Source organism: Mustela lutreola, chromosome 11 (genome assembly GCF_030435805.1).
Source record: "Mustela lutreola isolate mMusLut2 chromosome 11, mMusLut2.pri, whole genome shotgun sequence".
Taxonomy (NCBI): domain Eukaryota; kingdom Metazoa; phylum Chordata; class Mammalia; order Carnivora; family Mustelidae; genus Mustela; species Mustela lutreola.
Genome location: NC_081300.1, coordinates 5,451,910 through 5,474,231, shown reverse-complemented (window position 1 = coordinate 5,474,231; position 22,322 = coordinate 5,451,910). Strand labels below are relative to the sequence as shown.

Sequence of the window (22,322 nt, the reverse complement as noted above, 5' to 3'; positions counted from 1 at the left end):
GAAATGGCAATAAACAGTTAATAAATAATAATATATTAGTTAATATATGTAAGTAACATATGTAGATGGACATCTAGATTATCTCTTGCACTCAAAAGTGTACATCATTACAATAGGAAGGTGTTTGGTTTTCTATTGACGACTAACAAAGTACCACAACCTTACTGGCTTAATACAACACCCACTTACATCTCAGTTAAGTAAGTCAGAAGTCTGGGTTGAGTAGGTTCTCTCCTTAGGGTTTCACAAGGCCAACATCAGGGAGGCAGCAGGATTGGGACTCAACTGCAACATGAGGGTCCCTTTCAAGCTCATTCAAGTTGTTAGAGCTCAGTCTCTGGGACTATAAGGACTGAGGCTCCTCCTTTTTTCCTGGCTCTCAACTGGGTGACATTCTCAGTTCCCAAAGCCCACCCACCCTACTCTGCCTTCTCTATAACTGGTCAGCGTGCTTCTTTAAGGTAGCAGGAATATTCATTACAGCTTAGAATTACTCTGACTTCTTCCATCCCTGACCTTTCCAACTTCTTTTAAAAGAGCTTAAAGACTATTATCAATATTTTTTTGTTTAGAGTCCAACCCACCAGGATAGTCTCCCTTTTGATTAATTCAGAATCAACTTATGCAAAATCCTTTTTGTCACAAAATAGAACATGACATCCCATGATACAGATTCTTCCTGCACACAAGGGGAGGGTTATATACAAGGCCTGAATAGCAGGAGGTGGAAATACTGGGGTCATCACAAAATTCTGCCCATCCCAGCCCACCCACGGACTCCCAGTGCTTCTCTTCCCTCATGGATGCAAAACAGATTCTCCCCCTTTTGAAGGTTCCCACGAGTGACATCACAATGCAGCACTCACTCAAAGTCCCAAACCTCATGTCCAAACCATCTAACTGTGGCGCCGAAGAGGCTGCTGGGCCGTCCTTGAACTGCAGCCCCTGGGGTCCTTTTCCCTCCGCCCAGAGACCCAGGGAACCCAAGAGACAAGCCACCTACCTTAACACCCCAAACACAATGGTGGGAGAGGCACAGCGTAATGGACATGGAGATTCTGGCTGGAAACAGGGGGAAGGGAGAGTAAATAGTAATAGTTTTGAAGTTCGGCAGGGTAAATGCTGGATTGCACTGGACTATGTTTCCGGTCCTAGGAAAAGCCCTCTGATGGTTTGGGCTTCACCTTCCAGGCTCTTGGTGCTTCTTTTGGAGTCATTCTTCCTTTCTTTGAAAGTTGCCACATGTTGGCAGTTATTAAGCAGTTTTAGCTGGCAACTTCCTGCCACAAGAATTTAGGGGTTCTAATGATATCTTCTCCTCGGTACTCTACTCCTTTCAGTCCAAACTGGAAGTGTTTCCGCTAGAGTGATTTCCTCAAGAACCCCAAGGCCCTTGCTTGAAACTCACTGTGTTGTGTCCTCAAATACTCACCCAAACTCTTTCTGAGACGATCCTGCATCTCTCCTTGTCTCCTGCTGACGTGACAGGGGTCATGGCCTTTGTCCTCCTGGATGCCCTCTGGTTTGACTGAAAGATCCATGAGGCACACCTTTCATCTCTGGAAAGGGCCCTTCTGTTACGGACACTGTGCTTTTCTGATTCTGGTCGTTTAGCAAAGGCTCTACAGTCACGCGTCCCACCTCAACTCTCTGCCGGCATTCAGCATTTATTCTGATTTTTAACACCTCTGCCACCCAGAGAAGCTGACAAGTTTCAAAATCACTGGGTCCTAATTGCTTTTTGCTTAAGGGTTCTCCCCTCCATGTGTCCCCCTCCCCTCACAAGCTTCTGCCAGCAACAAGAGAAACCAGGCTATTCCTTCAATGCTCTCCGCGGTGATTTGCTTTGCTGCATGGTCACTGTTAGTCACTCACCAGGTGGCCTGCTGCATGTCTGCAGGACACAGTTTCATTGAGCTTTCTTGCCACTGCCAAACAAAGACTTCCCAGCCTCCAGTTTCTAACAACATACCCCTCCCACTTCTGTCCCTGGCAGCCCTCTGAGTCCAGATTTACTGTGTCCATCTAATTTCGGCTTTTTCTGTCATGCTCCTCAAAATTTAACCAACCCTTGACGCCTACCTAACCCAAGGCTGCTCCACATCTTGGGTATCTGTTATGGCAACAGCTCTCTTTCAGCACCAAATTCAGAGCTTCACTTCTGCCTTGTAACAAACCACCACAAGTTTAGGATTTTAAAACAATACCCATTTATAACCACACAATGTCAGAAGCCTAGACACTGGGCCCTCTGATAGGGTCTCATAAGGCGCAAACAAGGTGTTGGCTGGGGCTGTGGTTTGCACCTGGGTCCAGGGTTCTCTCACTAGCTCGCTCAGTTGGGTGGCAGAATTCACTTCCTTGCTGTCCTATGACTGAGGTTCCCATTTGCTTGTGAGCTGGTGGCCAGAGATGCTCTGAGCTCCCTAAGTCAGTTCACAACGTACCTGTCTACACTCTTTCTGTAGGTCAGCAGCTGAGGCTTCACTTTATTTCAGAGAGCTCACATTAGCACTCAGGTCCGCCCAAGGTAATCTCGCTATTAATGAACTCAGTGTCAATTGATTAAGGGATGTAGTTACATCTGCAAAATAACTTTTGCCACAGAATGCAAATGAATCAGTGAATGATATCCCAAGGTTCTCATGGGTTCTACCTACTTCAAGAGGAAAGAGATGTGAGTGACTTCCATACCCAGAGGTGGGATCTTTTGGTTCATTTCAAAATTCTGCCTTCCATGGAATCCTTCAACTTAAAAGTTGTGTTTTTGTTTGTTTGTTTGTTTGTTTGTTTTGTTTTTTAAGATTTTATTTATTTGACAGAGAGCAAGAGATCACAGGTATGCAGAGAGGCAGGCAAGAGGGAGGGGGAAACAGGCTTCCAGGACCCTGAGATCATGACCTGAGCCAAGGCAGAGGCTCAACCCACTGAGCAACTCAGACACCCGTCAAATCAGTTTTCCTTGGAATTTAGATGCTACTGTATGTATGTCTTCATTGTAAATAAACCTATCGTTTATATTTGATACAATCTTTGTCACAAAATAATACAAAACTAAATAAATTATGTCATTTTGGCAAATTATTTTATTTTATTTTATTTAAAGATTTTATGTATTTGACAGAGAGAGATAGGCAGAGAGGCAGGCAGAGAGAGAGAGGAGGAAGCAGGCTCCCTGCTGAGCAGAGAGCCCGATATGGGGCTCTATCCCAGGACCCTAAGATCATGACCTGAGCCGAAGGCAGAGGCTTAACCCACTGAGCCACCCAGGCACCCCAGCAAATTATTTTAAACAACATGCTACAACCTGAAAACGGACAATTTGTTTTTCACCTCTTTTTACTTGTCTGTTTTTAACAAAAATACGTTATTCATTAATCAAGTATTAAGTGACTAAGATTTTATTGTGCAAAACCTCTCATGAAAGAAGAGTGACAGAGGTGGAGCTTCAGGATTACTTACGTCGTTCCTCCCTTCCAGTCACTGCAAATTTATGTTACACAGAAAGTCTCAAAAAGTTTGGCAGGCAGCTCAATTTGAGCACATTTCAATAATATTTCCCCTATGTGTATTTATACAAGTCCATTATAATTGGTTACGAATTTTCATATATTAAGTATGTTTAATATTGAAATTATACTAACAATAATTAAATTTCTAAAAAAACTGAGTGATTCTTGAGAGCAAAATCGATGACTTATAAAAAGTGATTTGGGGCTCCTCGTGGCAGGTCAGTTAAGCAACTGACTGTTGATTTTAGCTCAGGCCATGATCTCATAATCATGGAATGGATCCCCACATCAGACTCCATGCCCAGAAGGGGTCTGCTTGAGATTCTCTCCCCACTCTCTCTCTACTATCCCTTCTCTGGAATTTATTCAGATACAAATGCAAAAATAGGATGATTGAAAGTATATTTCTATTTGCATTAGTCTCCAGATTAGTATGTTCCAGAGTAGAAGTCCCTTGTTATAATTTTACATGCATCTAATCTTGTAGGTCATATGGAAGTGGTATATGGTATGATCATAGCATGTTCGTATGACATGTAGACCTCAGGTCCAGCAGATAGGACCAGAGGATCAAAGCTCCCTTTGTAAACATATAAACCAGTGCAGACATATCTGTGCTATATGGGTGATGTGTAAGTGCTATCTATTGTTATTGCCACCTTTATTATGATCATCTTTAGAAAATGGGAGCTCTGTCATTCCTTACAAGGGACAAAGGTATCCTAAGCTAATGAGCTTAGCACCTTCGGAATCTGGTCTTCAGTCCTTGCCACAGTAGTGTTCAGTCACTAAGCATGGAGTTGAGGGTGTGCTGGGAAATTCAGTTAAGTTCCTGGATCTTTTCTTATTCTGTTTCACTTCACAAAATGTTTGGGATTGAAATAGATGGACCCTGAGCTGTCCTTTAACACCTAAAAATATAACAAACATAAAGCATAATCAGATCTCTACATACACAGAATGAACTAACAGGGAGGTGGGTGGGCACTGGGAAAAATGGGCGAAGAGGGTGGGAGATACACGTGTCCAGTTATGGAATGAGTAAATAGTGGGAATAAGAGGCACAGCACAAGGATTACAGTCAATGACACTGTCACAAGGATGGCATGGGACAGTCGGGAGCTACCCTTGTGCTGAACACGCAGCATCGTGTATAAACCTGTCAAATCACTAAGTTGTACACCTGAAACTCATGAAACATGGGGTATCAATTACAGTAAAAAAAAATACATCATATGGTCCCAAGACCTTTGACAGATATTAGAATATTGTTGAATGTGCTATGAGCACTTTTGAACACTGCGCTGGGGAATACTACCTTATAAATGTTGAGAGCCAAGAAAAACAGCAAGGAGCCAAGAAAAACTCATTATTTGACTATGGCAAAGCTGGTCATTGCTTTCGTGATTCTAATCTTTACTCCATATGTGTGCAGGTGTGTATGGAGTAAAATTAAAGAAATATATTAAATATGAATATTAATGTGTATTATGTAATTATATATTGTTATATTATCTATAAGCTATATATGTATATGATCTATATTATATAAACTTTATACCTATCATCATCAAGAAAAACAAAAATGTAATGCAACGTACTCTCCTAGGCACTAATATTGAATAAAACAATACCATTTGTGGAACTTGAAACTCTCTAAATAGAATTCCTTTGTTTCCTCATTAAGAGCCTTTAAAATGACATAACCACTCATTTCTGAGTAGTAGCACTAATTGAAGTTCTGTTCTTGTTGTTTTGGAATTATCATCTCGTATCTGGAATATTTTGATTTCAATACAGATAGACTTAGTCCATCCCCACATCCTTCATCACACGATGGCTTTGATTTTAGGCATATGCCATGGTAGATTCCACCCAGTTTTAGCTGCCCAAAAAAGCAAGAAAAAGCAGAATATTCAAATGCTGCATAGGCAACATGACGCAGAGGATAAATTTGTTCTAATCGAAGCTTGTTGTAAAGTGATGAGATAATCACAGAGAAAGCCTCGTAATACTCACCATTGAAATGAGAGTGATAACCCACCCCTTGTGCCGGAATATAAAGGATTGGTGTGCTTTCCTCCCACAGACGAAGAAGGCCAAGCTTTTTTCTGAATTCAACATTGAAATGTCCACCCACTTGAAGGACTTCTGGAGATCATTTACGTACACGCACAAAAACTCTATTTTTTAGCTCAGATAGAAATACTTCTAATGGCATTTGCACCGTATGATATAATTCACCATTTCTTGCATAAGCAGAATTCTAAATACTCACAGAACTCAGTCACTGTTAGAGTTGAACGGGACCTTCAAGGTTTACCAGTCCTTTCCCTACTAAACACGGACATTCCCCCTCCCCCATTCATGTAACATGATGATCCATTTTCCGACCAATCACTCTCCAGCCAGAGCCCATATCCTCCATGGGAATCCATTCAGTTTTGGAGCATTCCTATGAGCCAGACATGTTTTTCCTGAATTTCACTTAGATGTTTCCCTACAATCTAGCAAACAAATCTCAGCTCTCAGACATTAATCCATCCAACCAACGTAAGTCCATGGTAGTTATCACATTTCAAACAACAACAAAATCTCTAAGATAAACACTTCTCCTCCTTTGACCTGGTCTCATGTTTCCAGTGGCTCCTGAATCCAGCTCAGCCTCTTCTAAGTGATTACTCTCCTTCTCATTCACAAAACCCAGAAAAGAACAGATTATGTCATCAGCAATCTTCCCACGAGACGATCTCCTTTGAGTTGTTTGTTTCAGTTTCCTTAATATAAGCTGATACTGCTAAGCTATTTTTTGTCCATTATTATTATTTTTTAAGTATTGGCTCAAAATGAATTTGAATGAAATACAACTTCAGGAAGTCCTAGGAGTTAGGGTTCTTTTATACTACTGTTGTTTTAGTCAATATTTGAAAGATAAAGATGTATAATTTCATTTTCCCCCTATTACCTTTCATGTTACAGTTTTGATAAAAACTGAAGACTTTTGGGATATTGTTTAAAAATCTGATAATATTCTCCAACATATAAGCTAACCCTTCTATATGTGTATCATTTAAATTAAAGAGGAGTTCTCAATGTATTATCATGCAAGACTGAAAAGGATACTGAATAAGCACCTTTAACCTCTCACCAAAGGCAAGAGCTATCGTCCACTGTGGAGTCATCATCAGTGAGATTAAATGTGCAATCTTGTAGCCGGAATTTTTTCCTACTCTAGTCAAGAAAATGACAAGTTTGTTTTTTGTTTTTGTTGTTGTTTGTTTGTTTGTTTGTTTTTGACCCAATACCTTGTTGAAATCAAGATGCACTACCTCTAACCTTTTGATCAACCACTGAAATGAGGACGTGATGGGAACATGTTGCTTAAATCTGCAATAACGTTGGGCAAGATAATTCGTTCCATGATGGTATCAAGATTTAGAGTGCTTCTGGTGTCCTAGAACTCTCCAACTGGGTAATTAGAGAGGAATTTCATTATATAAAAGAATTGTCCAGTGTATTTAATATTTATGAACTGAAAAAAATATTGCATGTTGTGCCTATCACTCAGAAATCCTTGAGGTTTCAGAAGCATTTTTTTTCTATTTAATAAATAGATTGTTTCAAAATACAAAGTGCTGATTTCTTTTTTTTTTTTTTTTTTTTTAAGATTTATTTATTTATTTATTTGAAAGACAGAGGTCACAAGTAGGCAGAGAGGCAGGCAGAGGGAGAGGAAGGGAAGCAGGCTCCCTGCTGAGCAGAGAGCCCAATGTGGGACTCGATCCCAGGACCCCAGGATCATGACCTGAGCTGAAGGCAGAGGCTTTAACCCACTGAGCCACCCAGGCACCCAAAGTGCTGATTTCTTAAAGATGAAGTTTTCAGGATTTTTTTTTTTCATTTGTATAAAATTATTAAACATGAGTTATTCAGGGTTTCTAAAGAACATTCCAAATATATCTATTAATATGACTCATTATTTGTTAGAACATAATTTTCTAAAATCGCTGTGCTTTGCACATAACTCTGGATATCACCCATTGTGCCATTTTAAATATTTTCTGAAACCTTTTCTGCTTACTCTCTTCCCAAACAATTCTCCCTCTTTGCCTACGTTAATGGGAACTCTATTCTCTCGGACCTATTTGCAGTACGTGGGACTACAGGAGGAGCTCACTGAAGAGAAGCTACCAGATACTTTTGCGCAGGTTTTTAAGATTTAAACTCAAACTTCATCAGAAGCTGTGCAAGTTCCATACACTTCGTAAGAGCTAAAGCAAAGAGAAATAAAACTGTCATTTCCCGGTTGAACGCTGAGCTGTCTTAAGCAAGGCTGCGATGCCTGTGCAGAAACAGGTCACCAAAAAGTGATCTTAACTCTCTCCTGTCTCTGGGCCCAAATGACGGAAAGGGAATCTCGTTAGACACAGCCTAGTGTGCTCCCACTGCAAGAAGAAACACCGCGAGCCGCGGGCGGGACCTGCAGCCTGGGACCTCCTGAAGGACAAACAGCCAAGTGCAGGGGTTCTTACGTTCTTGGAAGGATGTGAAGAGCATCTGAAATCGGCTGTTCCGACTGCCCTCATCGGCCCACATGCGGATGACGCCAAGACCCGTGCGGAGCATGACGTCATTGGCCACGGTGCTGCAGAACTTGGCCTTCAGATCCCCCACGGAGCTGCTGCCGTCATACACAGCCACAAAGTTCCTTTTGCATTCGTTTGAATTCTGCATCTCATAGTCCAAGAAGCGTAAGTAGATCTGTAACATAACGACAAAGATGCAGTAATTTCCTCAATTCAAAACAGGAAAGTAGTACAGCGAGCACCAGGCTTTCTCTTTAGTCTCACAAGTCAGTCTTGATTGCAATCAATCTTAGGATGTTTCCCTGTGGGGCGGAGGAGGTAAAGATGTACAACTAAGATCAAACCATGCTTAGTATTTTTTTCCAATGTTATTATCCTTTCTTGACATAGGTAAGTGTATGGAAATAAATAATCTGTATTACTATTAAAGGAAAACAGAAACGGTATCAAAAGATAGTCTCTGATTTCACTTTGTTTAAATAATTTCACAGAACCACACGGTTTCCTTTTTGAAGTAGAGCACATTAAAAAGAATAAAATAAAAGAGAGCTAATCTGTGATTATTCTTGCCACAACATAGAGTCAAACCATTTAGTGAAGTCCACATAAATAAAAATTAAATTAACATTTAATGAGTAGAATTGCCCTATAACCTGCTCTATAGATTATTTTTAAATACTCCCAACTACTCTATACAGTTTTATTGTCCTATTCAGATGATGAAACAGAGACTCAAGTGGTATACACTGGACATCAGACAGGGTCTCTCTAGCTCCCTAGGCTATGAGCCTTCCACAATATAACACTGCTGCGGACATGCTGTTTTATGATCAACAGACTTTATCTGACTCTGTTCCAGTGTGCTTTACAAAATCATAAGCAATTAATTCAGCTCAAGATAGGTTTGAAAAGAAGCCATCGGCCCTTTCAGCCGCTGGTTCAGCATTACCTACAACCTGGCCTCTGACTTTATCCCAGTCCCTGTTCAAGGCACTGAGGAAACGCAGGTGCCCAGAAGAATTAGGCTCAGTGTTGAAAGTATGTGTTCATTAAACCATGACACATGGACACAAAGTCATCCAGACAGAAGTGATATAAAGGGAAAAAAAATCTCTGTACTATGAGAGGGATATCTGGAATGGTTCTGAAATAAAGAAAGCACCCTTCACAAATATCTACCAAGCCTTTTATGCTTTCTAACATGAAAATCTAGGGTCTACCTCCTCTCAGACACCCTTCTATTATTAATGTACCGTGGGTGTAAACTGAAGACATGTGTTCACCTAAATATCCATCTCTTTCATCTCAACACTCATTTTTTGCTTATTTATTTATAAACTATGAACCCCATACAACAAAAATGTATTGGGCTCGTTTTGTCTGCCTTAAACATAGAAGTTTCAGTATTTCAAATTAAAAGAAAGTTCTCCTTTGCCCCCAACATTCTAACTGAATCAGGCAGTGATACTTGTTAATTTGAACTTCAAAAGAGTTGTTTCCATCTCTGCTGGCAGGTCGGTCTATGATAGTTCAATAGTCTCCCAGCTGGCTTGGATCTGTCCAAGGTTCTAATTCTCCAGTCTACTCCAAAGCCCAGGCCCATCAAAGTTACACTTCTAAGAAACAAATTTAAGAATCATACTACCATCTTTTAACTGGTATCCAAATGGTTATAATTTTAAAATGTTTAAAAACCATGACCAAATTTTTCTTCTCATGTCTGAACATACCATATTTATTTTACAAAATGCCATCCTTTTTGCAGAGGACATTAGTTAAATGTGAGTCACCATTCCTTTTTCTCTGCCTACTAAGCTCTTCCTGGTTTTTCAAGGTCCATTTCAATGGTTACACACGCAGTCCAGAATATCCGTGGCCTCCACTCCCCAGCCATGGCAGAATTAATCTATGCATCCTCTATCCTAAAATATTATTTTGAACTTATTTTAAGCTTTAGTTACAGGTTCTACAAAATTTTTACTACTTTTACTTTCCTAAAAAGCTGGGGCAGTGGCATACATTTTTGCATTTGAGGCATCAAGCCACGTGTTGTACACACTAGGCATTCCATCAGATATTGTGAGGGCATGATTGTGAATGACTGACTGATTGGAGAATTCTATTTTGCTATTGATTTCATTTCTTTATTATCAATCGACTATTGACTGGGCCCGTATATGTCAGAATGTTTAAAGTACTATAAATAATAATTATATGGAATAATTGACATTTTATTATTTGCAGTAGGAAACCAAGTGCAAAAATCCCCCAGACAAGGTGTTTCTTTATAACTCTAAACTGTCAGAGAACCACAAAATAGTATGCTGCAGACTATACAGGAGAGAACAGACTAAAAATAAAGTGTGAGCTCCAAGTCAAGAAATTCTCATATAACCTTGAGGAAGAACAACAGAGAAATAGGAAGAAATGGGCAAAAATTGAGAAACAGTGGAAAGCATTTGAGTTTGATGATGCTTTTCTTGGTGAGGTTTTCATACGAAGGCAATCTGTAACATTATAGTTGGAGCTACTGTAAAGTTTCCAAACACTTTGATGCTAATTTTAACTGCCATTACTACAGACATAAAACATATACCCTAAGAAAGCCTCTATGTTCCTCATTCCCAGGTTATATTCTACTTCATTTTATCAGAAGTTCAGCTATTACTCACGTAATCCATCTGGGACGCACTCTTCCCAACCATTACTTTCCTGAAAGCTATCCAGGAAATCCCCAAATGTCTCCTTTAAGAAGGCATATGTGAAAATGTTAAACCTTCCAAGTTTTCACTAACTACTGTGTTTTTCAAATTTTCACATGGACTTATGAAAACGGATTGGGTCTTTCAGATGACCTTTACCAGGAAGCCAGAGCAAAGGAGACAAAACGGCTTGCTCAAGGGATGGAAGCAATCGATGTGGGAGCCTTAAGCAGGAATAAAATACCTAACTCTTGTTTTAAAGCTCTTTTCACTACACTACATCACCTGATCCTGACCTAAAAGTAAACAGACTGAAAGTACTATAAAAATATAAATACTTACAAAATATAGGGATTCTTATTAGGTAATATAAATTTGTTAAATGTAATAAAAATCAAGTATAAATTTATATTCTCAAATACTATGCAATCAACCCAACCTCAAAAGAATTAGCCATCAAAAGAATATGCAATTACAATTGTAAATACACATAGTTATCAGCAGGAGGAAAAACTGAGTAGGGTACATGAAAAGGTCCTTTGGAGTTCAAATGTAAAGTAACCCCTCCCTCCAGTGCCATTCCAGAGCTACAAAAACCAAACAGTCTGCCCACAGAAAGAGAAATAAATCATCATTTGACTAATTTAAGGAAGAAAGATATTTGAGAGGCAGATGTTTCCAGGTTGAGTGAGTCAGTGGCCTAAGATGCCTGCCCTCCTATTTTGAGTATCTTACCCTGCCTGAAGAAACCCAGTTTCAAATGCTAATTTATTATTTACATCCCAAACTGACAATAACTTAAGACATTGTGCTAACACGTGATTTCACTCCAATCTCTCGACAACCACAGACACTTGTTATAACCATTTTAAAATGAAAAAGATGACACTGGGAGAAACTAAGTAATTTTCAAAGTGACCCAAGCCCTTAGATGACAGATGAGTACTGAACGGAGATCCACCCGACAGTTTCCTCCTTTGTACCACACTATGCAGACTGATGTATATTTTTTTTAATAATTCTCACAGATTTATATTCCAGAAAGAAAATTATTGTCTTAAGAAAAACAAACCACAACCAGATAAATGACTAAACCAGCAAAGCCAAACTATTTTGATTTTCCTACAGGGGCAAGGAAACATGTTGACCATCCAGATAAAAATGAGATTCACGGAAAATAAATGTGTCCCACTGAAAGAAAGGGCTGTCTTAAATTTTCTTAAAAAGAAGTTTGTTTCATAGAAGAGCACTGCTATAGTTAGAAAGGCAATTTGCAGATTCAGCCCGTGGCTTCTCATCTGACAGCTCAAGAGAGCATCCACATTTTTCCATAGGAGGCATCTGACTGCTATTCTCACATGAAGTTCAATGACAGTGGTCTAAGCACCTTCTATATTTAAAGGCCATTCTTAGGACACCATTTATAGAGGAAGTGAACAATTAGTCGCTAGATTTTATATATTCACTTCTGAAGCGTTCCATTATTTTTTTAACTTCATTTTAAAAAAAATCATTTCAGGAAAGATACAAAATATGCCACTGGCATATTTTGGTTTACTGGGTGCAGTGATGTCGGTGCAAAAGCCAACTGTCCATAGCCAGAGAAGTGACCAAGCTTCCCCACACTAGCTCTAGGATACATCGTATAAAAGCCTTCCTTAGATTGGGATTTAAATGATATCTGGCCAGCTTAAAACTTGTGCCATAAGATCACCAAAGGGGAAAATGCCCAATGACATGGGTTTTATTTAAGGTGGAAAACTACAGAATGCTCTTTAGTCTCTCTGCCGAGAAAAAGGGAAAATGATAAACAGAATCATACATAACTCCAGTAAAATGGTCAGATTACAATCTCCTTTCAGTGAATCATTTTGATGCATTCTTCTTTCTAATCAATCACAGGGTTTGAGCTGACAAAATGATTTATTGAATAGGACCGGAGAAGCTTCAGAACACATAAGCAATTTCTAGTAATATCTGTCTTCTAAATCACACTAATATGGAGAGAAGAATCCCTTAAGGCAAGTAAATCTAGCTAACAATTTACTAAGTAATATATTTACAAAAAAAAAACAACATTTAAATACCAACCTTTCAACCTGGTCCTTCCCCTTGTGTTGCAGTGAGATGCAGAAAACAGACATTGTTTGGGGCAATTATTTAAGACTTGCCAGAACAGTTTTCTCCATGAAAATACAAATTAAATACACACCGCAGCCTCAGAAATGCTCTCCATGGTTTCAATACTTTCTACTTTAATAAATAAAGCCACATTCTAAAAAATGTGTAGCCCAGAACTTCCCTGTTTACTGTTTGATTTGTGACTGGACATTCCAGGTCTTAGAATTTTAGGTTCGATATCCCATGAATCTGGAGGCTAGCAGCAGCATCCCCTTTATTTGGAGGAGAAAATCACAACATCATATTCTCTGAAGTGTTGAAATGATACCTCCTATAACAAATCCTGATGGGAATATTAAAATGATTTTCTGGCATGCATAAGCAAGTATCAAAACACGCCATCTCTAAAATCTGATCGTACAAAACTGAGATCTCAGTTCAAAACCAAGTGAGTCATGAGCTGTTCCTTGGTGGTTATCTAGCCAGTTAAAATCTCCATTTTGTTGACTGAATTTTTATTTTCACTTTTGGAGATAATAAAGGAAGGCTCGGTGTTTAGAGCCCCGGGACTCATCACTGTGATCAAGCACAGCCGCTACTATTCATCTGCTGCTAGTCTCCGGGCCGGTGACAAGCTCCCAGAGATAGAGTAGCTTTAAACAAGACCCATTCAGTTTCCCTGAGTTCTGTAGGGCAAGTGACTGGGGGCTGCACTGTGTTCTCTGCTAAGGGCATAGGAAGTTGAAAAACCCAGCAGCTTGCCATTCTGGTATCAAGGTCCCTGTTTCCTTGATGCCCATGTACCAGGGCTCACGTTTAGCTCCTAGAAAACATTTTTAGTTCCTCTGACTCCCCCTTTTGCCTACAGCCAGAGAAAATTCAGCTTGTAATGGGCTCATGTAATTAGAATAGGCTCACCTAGATAAACTGTCTTTTAACTAACCCAGAGCCAATGGATTGGTAACCTTTATTGCATCAGCAAAATCCCTTTTGCCAGATAATTTAACATAATCAGGTATGTAATATTTTATATTCATAGTCACTGATTGGGCTAGAAATCTGGGGTGTCATCTTTAAGATTCCACCTACAATTAAGTTCATCATATAATTTACCTTAAAACAACTTCACTATAAAATATTGACTTACTATGTTTGTCAAGTTTAATGCTAATTTTATTCAAAACATTTTTGACTGGAGTAACAACACATTAAAAATTAATGTGAAGTTTGAAATGATGGGTAATTACTAAAAGCTAGAGTTTTATTGTCCCAACACCTTAATCATTAAGTTAATCATCTTCATTTGTGTACTTTTCTAAGTCTTGGATTTATCTCTTTTTCTATCTTAACAAATTTGACAATTCCCTCAAATAGTGTGGTTTGGTGACACAACATTGGACTGCGAGTCAGGAGACTGAAATCTTGCCTTAGCTCTGTACCAACAGACCAAATACTTGGGCAGTCACTTACCACACACTCACCAAGTTTTAGTCTTGAGGTGAGTTTAATATTATCTATGCTAAAGAACTACCTTGCTTTTAAATTATTATACCAAATATTTGCCAAACTTTATTTAGATTCCTCCTTATGGAATATCATTCAGTTTTTGAGCAGCTCCATTATTAAAACTAAAGACAAACCTTCTTTATATCAAACCAAAAGCTATATAGTTCCAGTTTCAAGCATTCAAATAAATTATAGTACTTGAAATCATGCAGATTAACCCTTATCCTCTTGTTCTCCATCATATGAGAGTCCTTCAAATGTCTGAAGATTGCCACCATGTCCATTTTTCTAGATACACATCAGTTTGTTTTGTATTACATGAGTTTTAACTGAATGACAGATGTTTCACTCGGTGCTGAGTATCTAGAGATACATTAAGCTGCAGCCTTCAGGGAATTGACATTCAAATAGTTACCATGATATGATCACCCAACATTGTTTTCTGTCGGTTCTCTTCTGTACCAGGTCCAGGACAAGATACCATAACACCCTTCCACCATCCTTGCTCTAGAGTCTAAACAAAGAGATCTCTATATTCCATTATTAGCCCATATAAGACTTGATGATCATGTCTCATCTTATTTATCTGTTAAATGAGTTAATCAGGAGCAGAATCCCAACGTTCTTTCTGGGTCTAGCATGCCAAATTCTAAGAAATCTGGACTAATCACATTCTAATTAAATGTGTATGACTATTTTCTATTTGTCAAAAGTCTGAGAAGCAATATAGCCTTGATATAAATTTTAATAAAACCTGGGAAACTATTTAGCACTTGCATTGTGGAATATGTTTCAATTTCCCAGTTATCACTCAAATATTCACCACCAGCCCCTTCAAGTTTAATTCGGGCTTTGATAGTCTATCCTCATAAGCTGTTAGGAACTCCACAAAAATAGAAAGCCCACATAGGCAGTCATATCCAGTTCTTGCTTTTCTCCACAGTTATTCAAAGCCACTTCCTATCTTCTAACCTTTAATTTAACGGAGAAACCTGTCACAATAGAGTCATCTTTGTCCAGCTCTGCAGGCGGCTTCCCCTTTGGGTCACAGAATGCCAAATTCTGTAACAGACAGGTACACCGGGTATTGTTGCTCTGGAATTGTACAAAAGACAGCCTATTTACCAGCTGGAAAAAAAAAAAAAACGACTTGTGTTTACGCTCCCATCAAAGCCCTCTCTTTAACACTGCCGTGACAAAGATGCTCCTTACAGCAATGAGGAGGGGCTCAAATGTTTCCAGCTGGAGAACTTTTTTTTTTCATTTTTCATTCATAGAGTTTAAGAAAAATGAATAGCACTTGCATGTGAACCCACAGATTACATAAGAGAGAATAACACTTGCAATCTAGCTCCTTTATAATACAGCGAGTGCGTTGGCTTTTGTGTCACGAACAGTCTTTGATTTTTTTTTTTTAAAGGAGGAATCACTGGGTCTTTCTTGATAATACAATATAAGTTTTCAAAGATTTGCACAGATGCAAAGAGGCCCACCAGGGGCAAAGCTGGAAGAGGGAGCGTGGCTCTGAATGTCTGTGATGGCGATGTCGGGGCAAAGCGGGCGGCACTTATAAATCGTATGCAGACCCAGAGACAGATTCCTGGGAAAATCAAGTGAAGAAAACCAACCTACTTCCTGAAATGCCAGCCTCCCCAAAGATGCCTCTATCCCTCCCCACATCCTGAATATCGAGCCACCAAATTCTCCTCTGTTGATCTTGAATCTTTCTTCGGCCTGTCTACCGTCATCCGCTAGCCTCAACCATGGGGCTCATTGCGGTATCTTCCTCCTGAGTGTTCTTCTTGCAGTGTTCATGCCTCTGTCCCTGCTTCCCAGGGAAAAGCTCTTTTTCCAGAGTGCAGATCGGATCAAATCGGTTTCCTGCTTCATGCTTATCTGTGTATCACTAATGCTACCGGAATGAATCCAGGTTCTTTACAGCCCTTGGGCTCAAAGACTCACCATCGACCTCCATACTTTTATTCATCTCCATGCTTTTATTTGGTCACATTCAATTACCTAACTCCTAATTGTCTGCTGATTCTATGGCCCCAATGCTCTCCCGTCTACCTGGAGAGCGCTTCCCTAATCTACCTGACACAAAGCTGTTTCTTACTGAGAATCAGTGGACACCCTGGCTGAATTTGATTCCACATTTGACTTACCTCTGCAGGTGTATGTGACTTCCCCCTCTCTCTACTACACCTTAGGGACACCTCAATTCTCATGGCTCATTCCTTGGGTTATTTGGTTACACATTTGTCTAAGAATTAAACAGGAAGAGGGCAGGGGCTGGCATGCTTTCTTCTTCTCTCCAACATGATGCTCGAGACTTTACAGAGCCACTAAATCTATTAACTAAATAACAAACTGTTTCAACCTCAGTAAAGTCAACGACAAACCTAATAAATCAATAAGACTTAGTTGAAACTATATAACTGAGGAATGGCAATACAGGAAGGGAGACTGGCAAATAATCAACAGTCCCCACTGAAGATAGTGACTGACACAGTCACCATCCCCAGTATTCCTTAAAATTTCAATAAGAGGATAAATATGGTTGTTCTAAGGAAGTAGTTCCAAAATAGTGGTTTGAGTCTGAATCTGACCCATAATGTATTTCGTTTAATAGCATGTAAATTTACAATTTAAAAAACGTATTGCAGTATTTAAAAGTCAAGGTGATAACATAAATTGCTGACTTCTCTGTCATGAGAACATTGGAGGGCTTGGTAATGTTAGACCAAAATGTTCTCATAACGACAATAAAAAGTAGCTTAAGAGGCAGTGAAGTCCAGGCTGACCTCTTTGCTTGGGCCAGGCTCTCCCAGGTCCTGTTCGCCACTGTCCCCCAGCCTTATCACAAGATATCCTATATGCTAGAGATATGGGGTATTTGCAAGGCCTGGACAATTTCTTCCAAAGATTCGATATTAGGTTGAAAAGCGAGCAAAATACAAATACTGACAATACAGGCATAAATGTGATTATACTTAGGTATAGAATTTCAATCCATTTTCCAGAGAGGGAGGGTTGTCACCTTAGGGTCTCTTGTCCAGGTGATCTTTTCAAAGCACCTTCTCCGTTTTATTTATGGCATCAAAAATTTCCTTGGATGGGGTAAGACAAGTTGCATTACAAACTAAAATAAAACGAAAGCTTACGATTGCACTCTGAAACTCACTAAGTATGTCCAGTTGGTTCAAAGCAATGCGTGCTCCACATACTTCCCAAGCTGACTGTCAAATGTTTTCACCTTCAGACTGACCTTGGATCGTGGAGGTGCCCGGATGTACCACTTGCAATCCACAGCCTCACTAGCAGAAGCTTTGCCTTCTTTCATAATTTGTACAGATTCCACAATTCCTTCAGGACCGCCCGTCTCAAACTCACATGCTAAATAATGAAATGCCAAACAAACACACAAAAATGGAGCTTGAATAATAAACCAAAAGTATATTTCAGAGCAGAAAACAAAGACCTTTGAACATTATCGAGTATCTATTTTACCGACCTGGTAATGGTTTCAAAACTCCAAGGTCCTTGAAGTCAGGATCTTAAAAATTGAGAAAAAGATAATTAGTCTTATTCTGCATTTATTCCTTAAAATGATGGTGCGTAATATACCATTAAATTATTCAAGAATCTGCCAAAAAATATATTAAGAGAACTTAAGTGGATAAACAAAATGCATGATAATGTTATGATTGAAATGTTAATTTATAAAACAGAATTTTATCACAGCATTTTTATCACCACACAAGAAGCCATTTTTAAAAACCTTCCAATGCCATTCATCATCTAGGCATCAAGTAAAAATATTATTCATTACCTCAAGATGGTTTTTAAAATGTATCCATAGGTAAGTCAAGCTATGAGTAAACTTCCATCTATGACACATATAATCATTTGTTTGGATTTAACAGATTTTATAAGTTGTTGAAACACAATTTTCTTTGCCACTGAAATACTGGAAGTGCAAATTTCATCTGTGAAACCGAGGGCCTCCGTCCTGCAGCAGAATGCACTATCCTGTTTCCAGAAGACACTTTTCCTTAATTTTTTAGTCCATGCGAGCTTCCAAAGTGTTCCTCAGTATACGCTGGGTCCTCTCAAAGCCAGTTCCCTCTCTGGCTTTCCCCTCACCCCATCCCAGGTCCACGTATGTGTCCTCTGCTCATGTACTTGGAGGAAGTTTGACTTATCATGATCCTCAGAAGCATCCCAGGTGTTAAAAGCCATCATGGTAGGCTTGCTTCCATTCCCTAAAATTGATTTTGAGATAGGTATGCAACCAGTGAAATGTAATGGTAAGCAGAAAACAAAGACCTCTGTCTTTTGAAGGACTTTTGAGAAAGTTTTCTTCAGTAATAAGAAGAAACAAGGCATATAGTTTTCTGGCTTCCTCTGTGATCCGGCTTGTATGGGGTCCCTTTGGGATCATGCACAGTGGTCAGCTTATGATGTTGGCAGGCACTAACGTGAGGAGATGCTAACTCTCAAGGGGGAGCAGAATAGAAACCTGGAGAACGCAAATCCTTACGGACATCACTGGGGCACTGTATTCAACTAACCTGTAGTCACACGTCCCTCCCCCTTTTGCTTTTTGAAACAATGTACGTCCTTATAATTTCAGTTACTTTGAATTGGATTTTCTTTTCCTTAAGGATAAAGGCATTAAAGGCTACAAAAATTTTTCTTGGAGACACATGGCATCCAATTTAAAAGAAGACTGTGAAATTTAATTTCTTTATACTATTAAGGTATTGGCTATAAATAAATCTTACAAAGTTAAAAATATGTTGAGAGACACTGCGCGACAGGAGTCTAGGGCTGAAATATGAAAGGGCAGCACTCTCAGGAGGCACTAATTTCTGGACATCAAGACTGTGTGTGCATAGATGCGATGTGCATCTAGGGATGCTCCTTTCTATGTCCGTGTGCTTGGAGATGCCAAGCCCGTGACTTCCAGTGACTGTATCGCTGTACTTATTTCCATTACAGCTTTTCCCCCCTTATTTTCTTAAGCAATAATACATACTGATATATGGAAACTGAAAGGCCTGGCTTAAGGCCACCATTCAGTCAGGTCCACTACCCAGGTTCACTTTATCATAGAACACTATTGCAATGCGGGAATATATTTTGAATTGAGATATAAACTCCTTTGTAGAATTATTTTGAAGACATTTCTTTTACCTTTCAGAAGGAAGGAAGGAAGGGATGGGGGTGGGGAGGAAGGGAGAAAGAAGGAAGGAAGGAAGGAAGGAAAGAAAGACGGGAGGAAAGAAAAGGTAGAGAGTGAGGGAAGGCGGCAGGAAGAAGCAACTGTGTGCAACTTCCCTGGAAGATGAAGAGAGGAGGGCCACATCGTTCATTTGGATCAGGAGATCCCCAAGTGGATTTTTTTTTGCCTTTATCTAAATTAATGGATATTTGGTTATTCTTTTATATATATATATTATATATATATATAATATATATACACAGTATATATATCATATATATGTTGAGTTTTTATATATTATATATATTATAATATATATATATATATATATATATATATATAAAATTTGAGAGAGGGAGAGAGAATCTCAAGCAGACTCCCTGCTGAGCAGAGAGACCAACACAGTGCTTCATCTCATGACCCTGAGATCAGACCTGAGCAGAAATTAAGAGACAGATGCTTAACCAACTGAGCTACCCAGGTGCCCCTTAAAAAAGTGTATATTTAATACCTACTGTGTACAACAAAAGAACTATGTTTTGTATAGAATTATTCATACTGGTGGTCACCACTAAGCAGTTTTCTTGGTATTGAAGAGACCCAATATTTCCCCCTCACTTTTACATCAAGCTTGTCCACCTCAGTGTTGCAGATTCTTCATTATTATGTCCCTTTCACTATTTTACATAACATTTAATAATAGTCATTATAGGTTTGAATGTTTCAGCCGGCATGACTGTTCCTATGATTCTAGTGGAAATGTAGCTGGTATTCCATTTTCTGGTTTGAAGGCTAACATTTGTCATTTTTATAACTTGTGCTAGACAATGTTGAGAGAAATGCCAGTTCTGGGAGTTGAAAATTTATTTTTGTCTTTAAATTAATGGTGAGAGCACTGATGGTTAGGAAAAGGCGGGGGGAGAGAGGGAGAAATTGTTTCTGTACTTCCATTTGAATGAACCACCAGTAATAGCACAGTCACAATAACAGATGGGCCTATGACCTGCAAAATAGAAAATAAACAATACAATAATTTTTTTAAAGCAGCCTACACCAAGTTTAAGAACACCAAGATTAGTGGGGTTTTTGTTGTTGTTGTAGTTGTGTTTTTTGTTTTTTGTTTTTGGGGTTTTTTTGGTTGTTGTTGTTGTTGTTTGGGGGGTTTTTGCCCCAGGTTGTTCGTGGGCAATGACAGAAATGATTATGCAGCGGCACAGTGAGGTTAGACTCAGGAAGCCACCTTCTACTCTAGACCTTCCCAAAATGTTCTCCACGAAGCAACCCAAATAAACTTTTTAAAAATATAAACCAAATCGTTATACTCACCTGGCTTGTCACTCCCCATAACCAAAACCACAGATCTTTCTAAAGGACAGTAATTCTCTGTGTTCCTGCCCCTGACCCCCTGGCCCAATGTACCACAGGCTCTAGACTTTTCTGTCATCTCTCAAAACACGGGGAGCCTTCCTGTTCCTCCGGCACCTGAGGCTGCTCCTCCGCACTCAGAACCTGCTGTTTGCTCCCTCCACGCTGCCCCCGCCCCCTGCAGCTCTTTGCACAGCTGGATCCTTCCCCTTCTTCAGCTCATGACTGGAGAACCTGAACCGTCTTCTCAAAAGACCTTCCTTCATAAACCTCTCTAAAATAACTCTACCTCTTACTTTATTTTCTTCCTTCATGGTCTCTTTTATCAAAATCCACTATTGTTTTACTATTGGTTTACTTTCTTATTGGCCGTCGACTCTCACCAGACTATAAGGAAGCACACTCTAAGGGATTTTTGTCTACTGCTCCTTGTCTCCAAGACCTAGAATACCACTTGGACATAGTGGGAGCTCCATTAATACTTTTGAATTTAATGTATTTTTCTGTGAATATAAAAAATACAGTGATTTTATACCAGGTTGATTTTCTTATACTGTTGATGTATTTACAACACATATAAGTACCTCTTTCCAAATCAGAGGCTCCCACAGTAAATTATCGAATTAGAAGCTATATTAAGGACTAATCTCTAATCCACAAAACCCGAGTCTCTTTCCTTCTGGGCACCAGCTGACTACACTCCCCAGCCCCCCTTACAGTTGTGAGTAGCTGTGTGGCTGAGTTCTGCCCAGTGAAATGTGGACAAAATGGCTGAACTTCACTTGAAGGTTGAGCCATAAAAACTACTTGAAACAATTCTCCATTCCCTCTTCCTCCTTTCCAGGGTCCACCTCAAAAGCCATACACAGAATACAGAACACCATCTAAATAAATATGTATGGTGGTTTCCAGACCCTACATGCTGTTTGATGACATTATCACTACTATGGTTACTGAAATATTTGCTTGCATTTCCAAGAACATTCTTAAGGTAGTGAATTTAGGGTATAAATGATGTACATTTCCAGAGATTAATCCCAGTTAATTCTTAATAATTTTACTGGACACTTACTGGCTTGGTTCACTTTTCCCTCCTGTAATCTCTGTAATCTCATTCTGTCCAAGACACTATTATTATGAAATTTAGAGTTATATCTCTAACATACATGGAAGCACAACCAGAATTTAGGCAATTTTCGTCTTATTTTATAATTATATACATATTTAAAATATTTTAAATTTTCTCCTAATTTTAAAATTTTCATCTAACTATGACTATTATGAAATTCCATAATATGCTCCC

The 22,322-nt window shown here is 39.2% G+C and overlaps 1 protein-coding gene across 4 annotated transcripts in view; it reads right to left on the bottom strand.

The window, feature by feature from the left end:
* The window catches only part of NETO1 (neuropilin and tolloid like 1), a 112,801-nt gene that overhangs the window by 30,670 nt on the left and 59,809 nt on the right, over positions 1-22,322 (bottom strand). For all 4 annotated transcript variants that reach the window (XR_009345980.1, XM_059140189.1, XM_059140190.1 and 1 more), the window contains exons 5-7: positions 17,942-17,983; positions 17,696-17,823; positions 8,045-8,273 (exon numbers count right to left, since the gene is read on the bottom strand). Coding sequence is in view for 3 of the 4 variants with exons in the window: in XM_059140189.1 (XP_058996172.1) it covers positions 8,045-8,273; positions 17,696-17,823; positions 17,942-17,983 (399 nt within the window). In the remaining variant the exon portion in view is untranslated. The remainder of the gene's footprint in view (positions 1-8,044; positions 8,274-17,695; positions 17,824-17,941; positions 17,984-22,322) is intronic.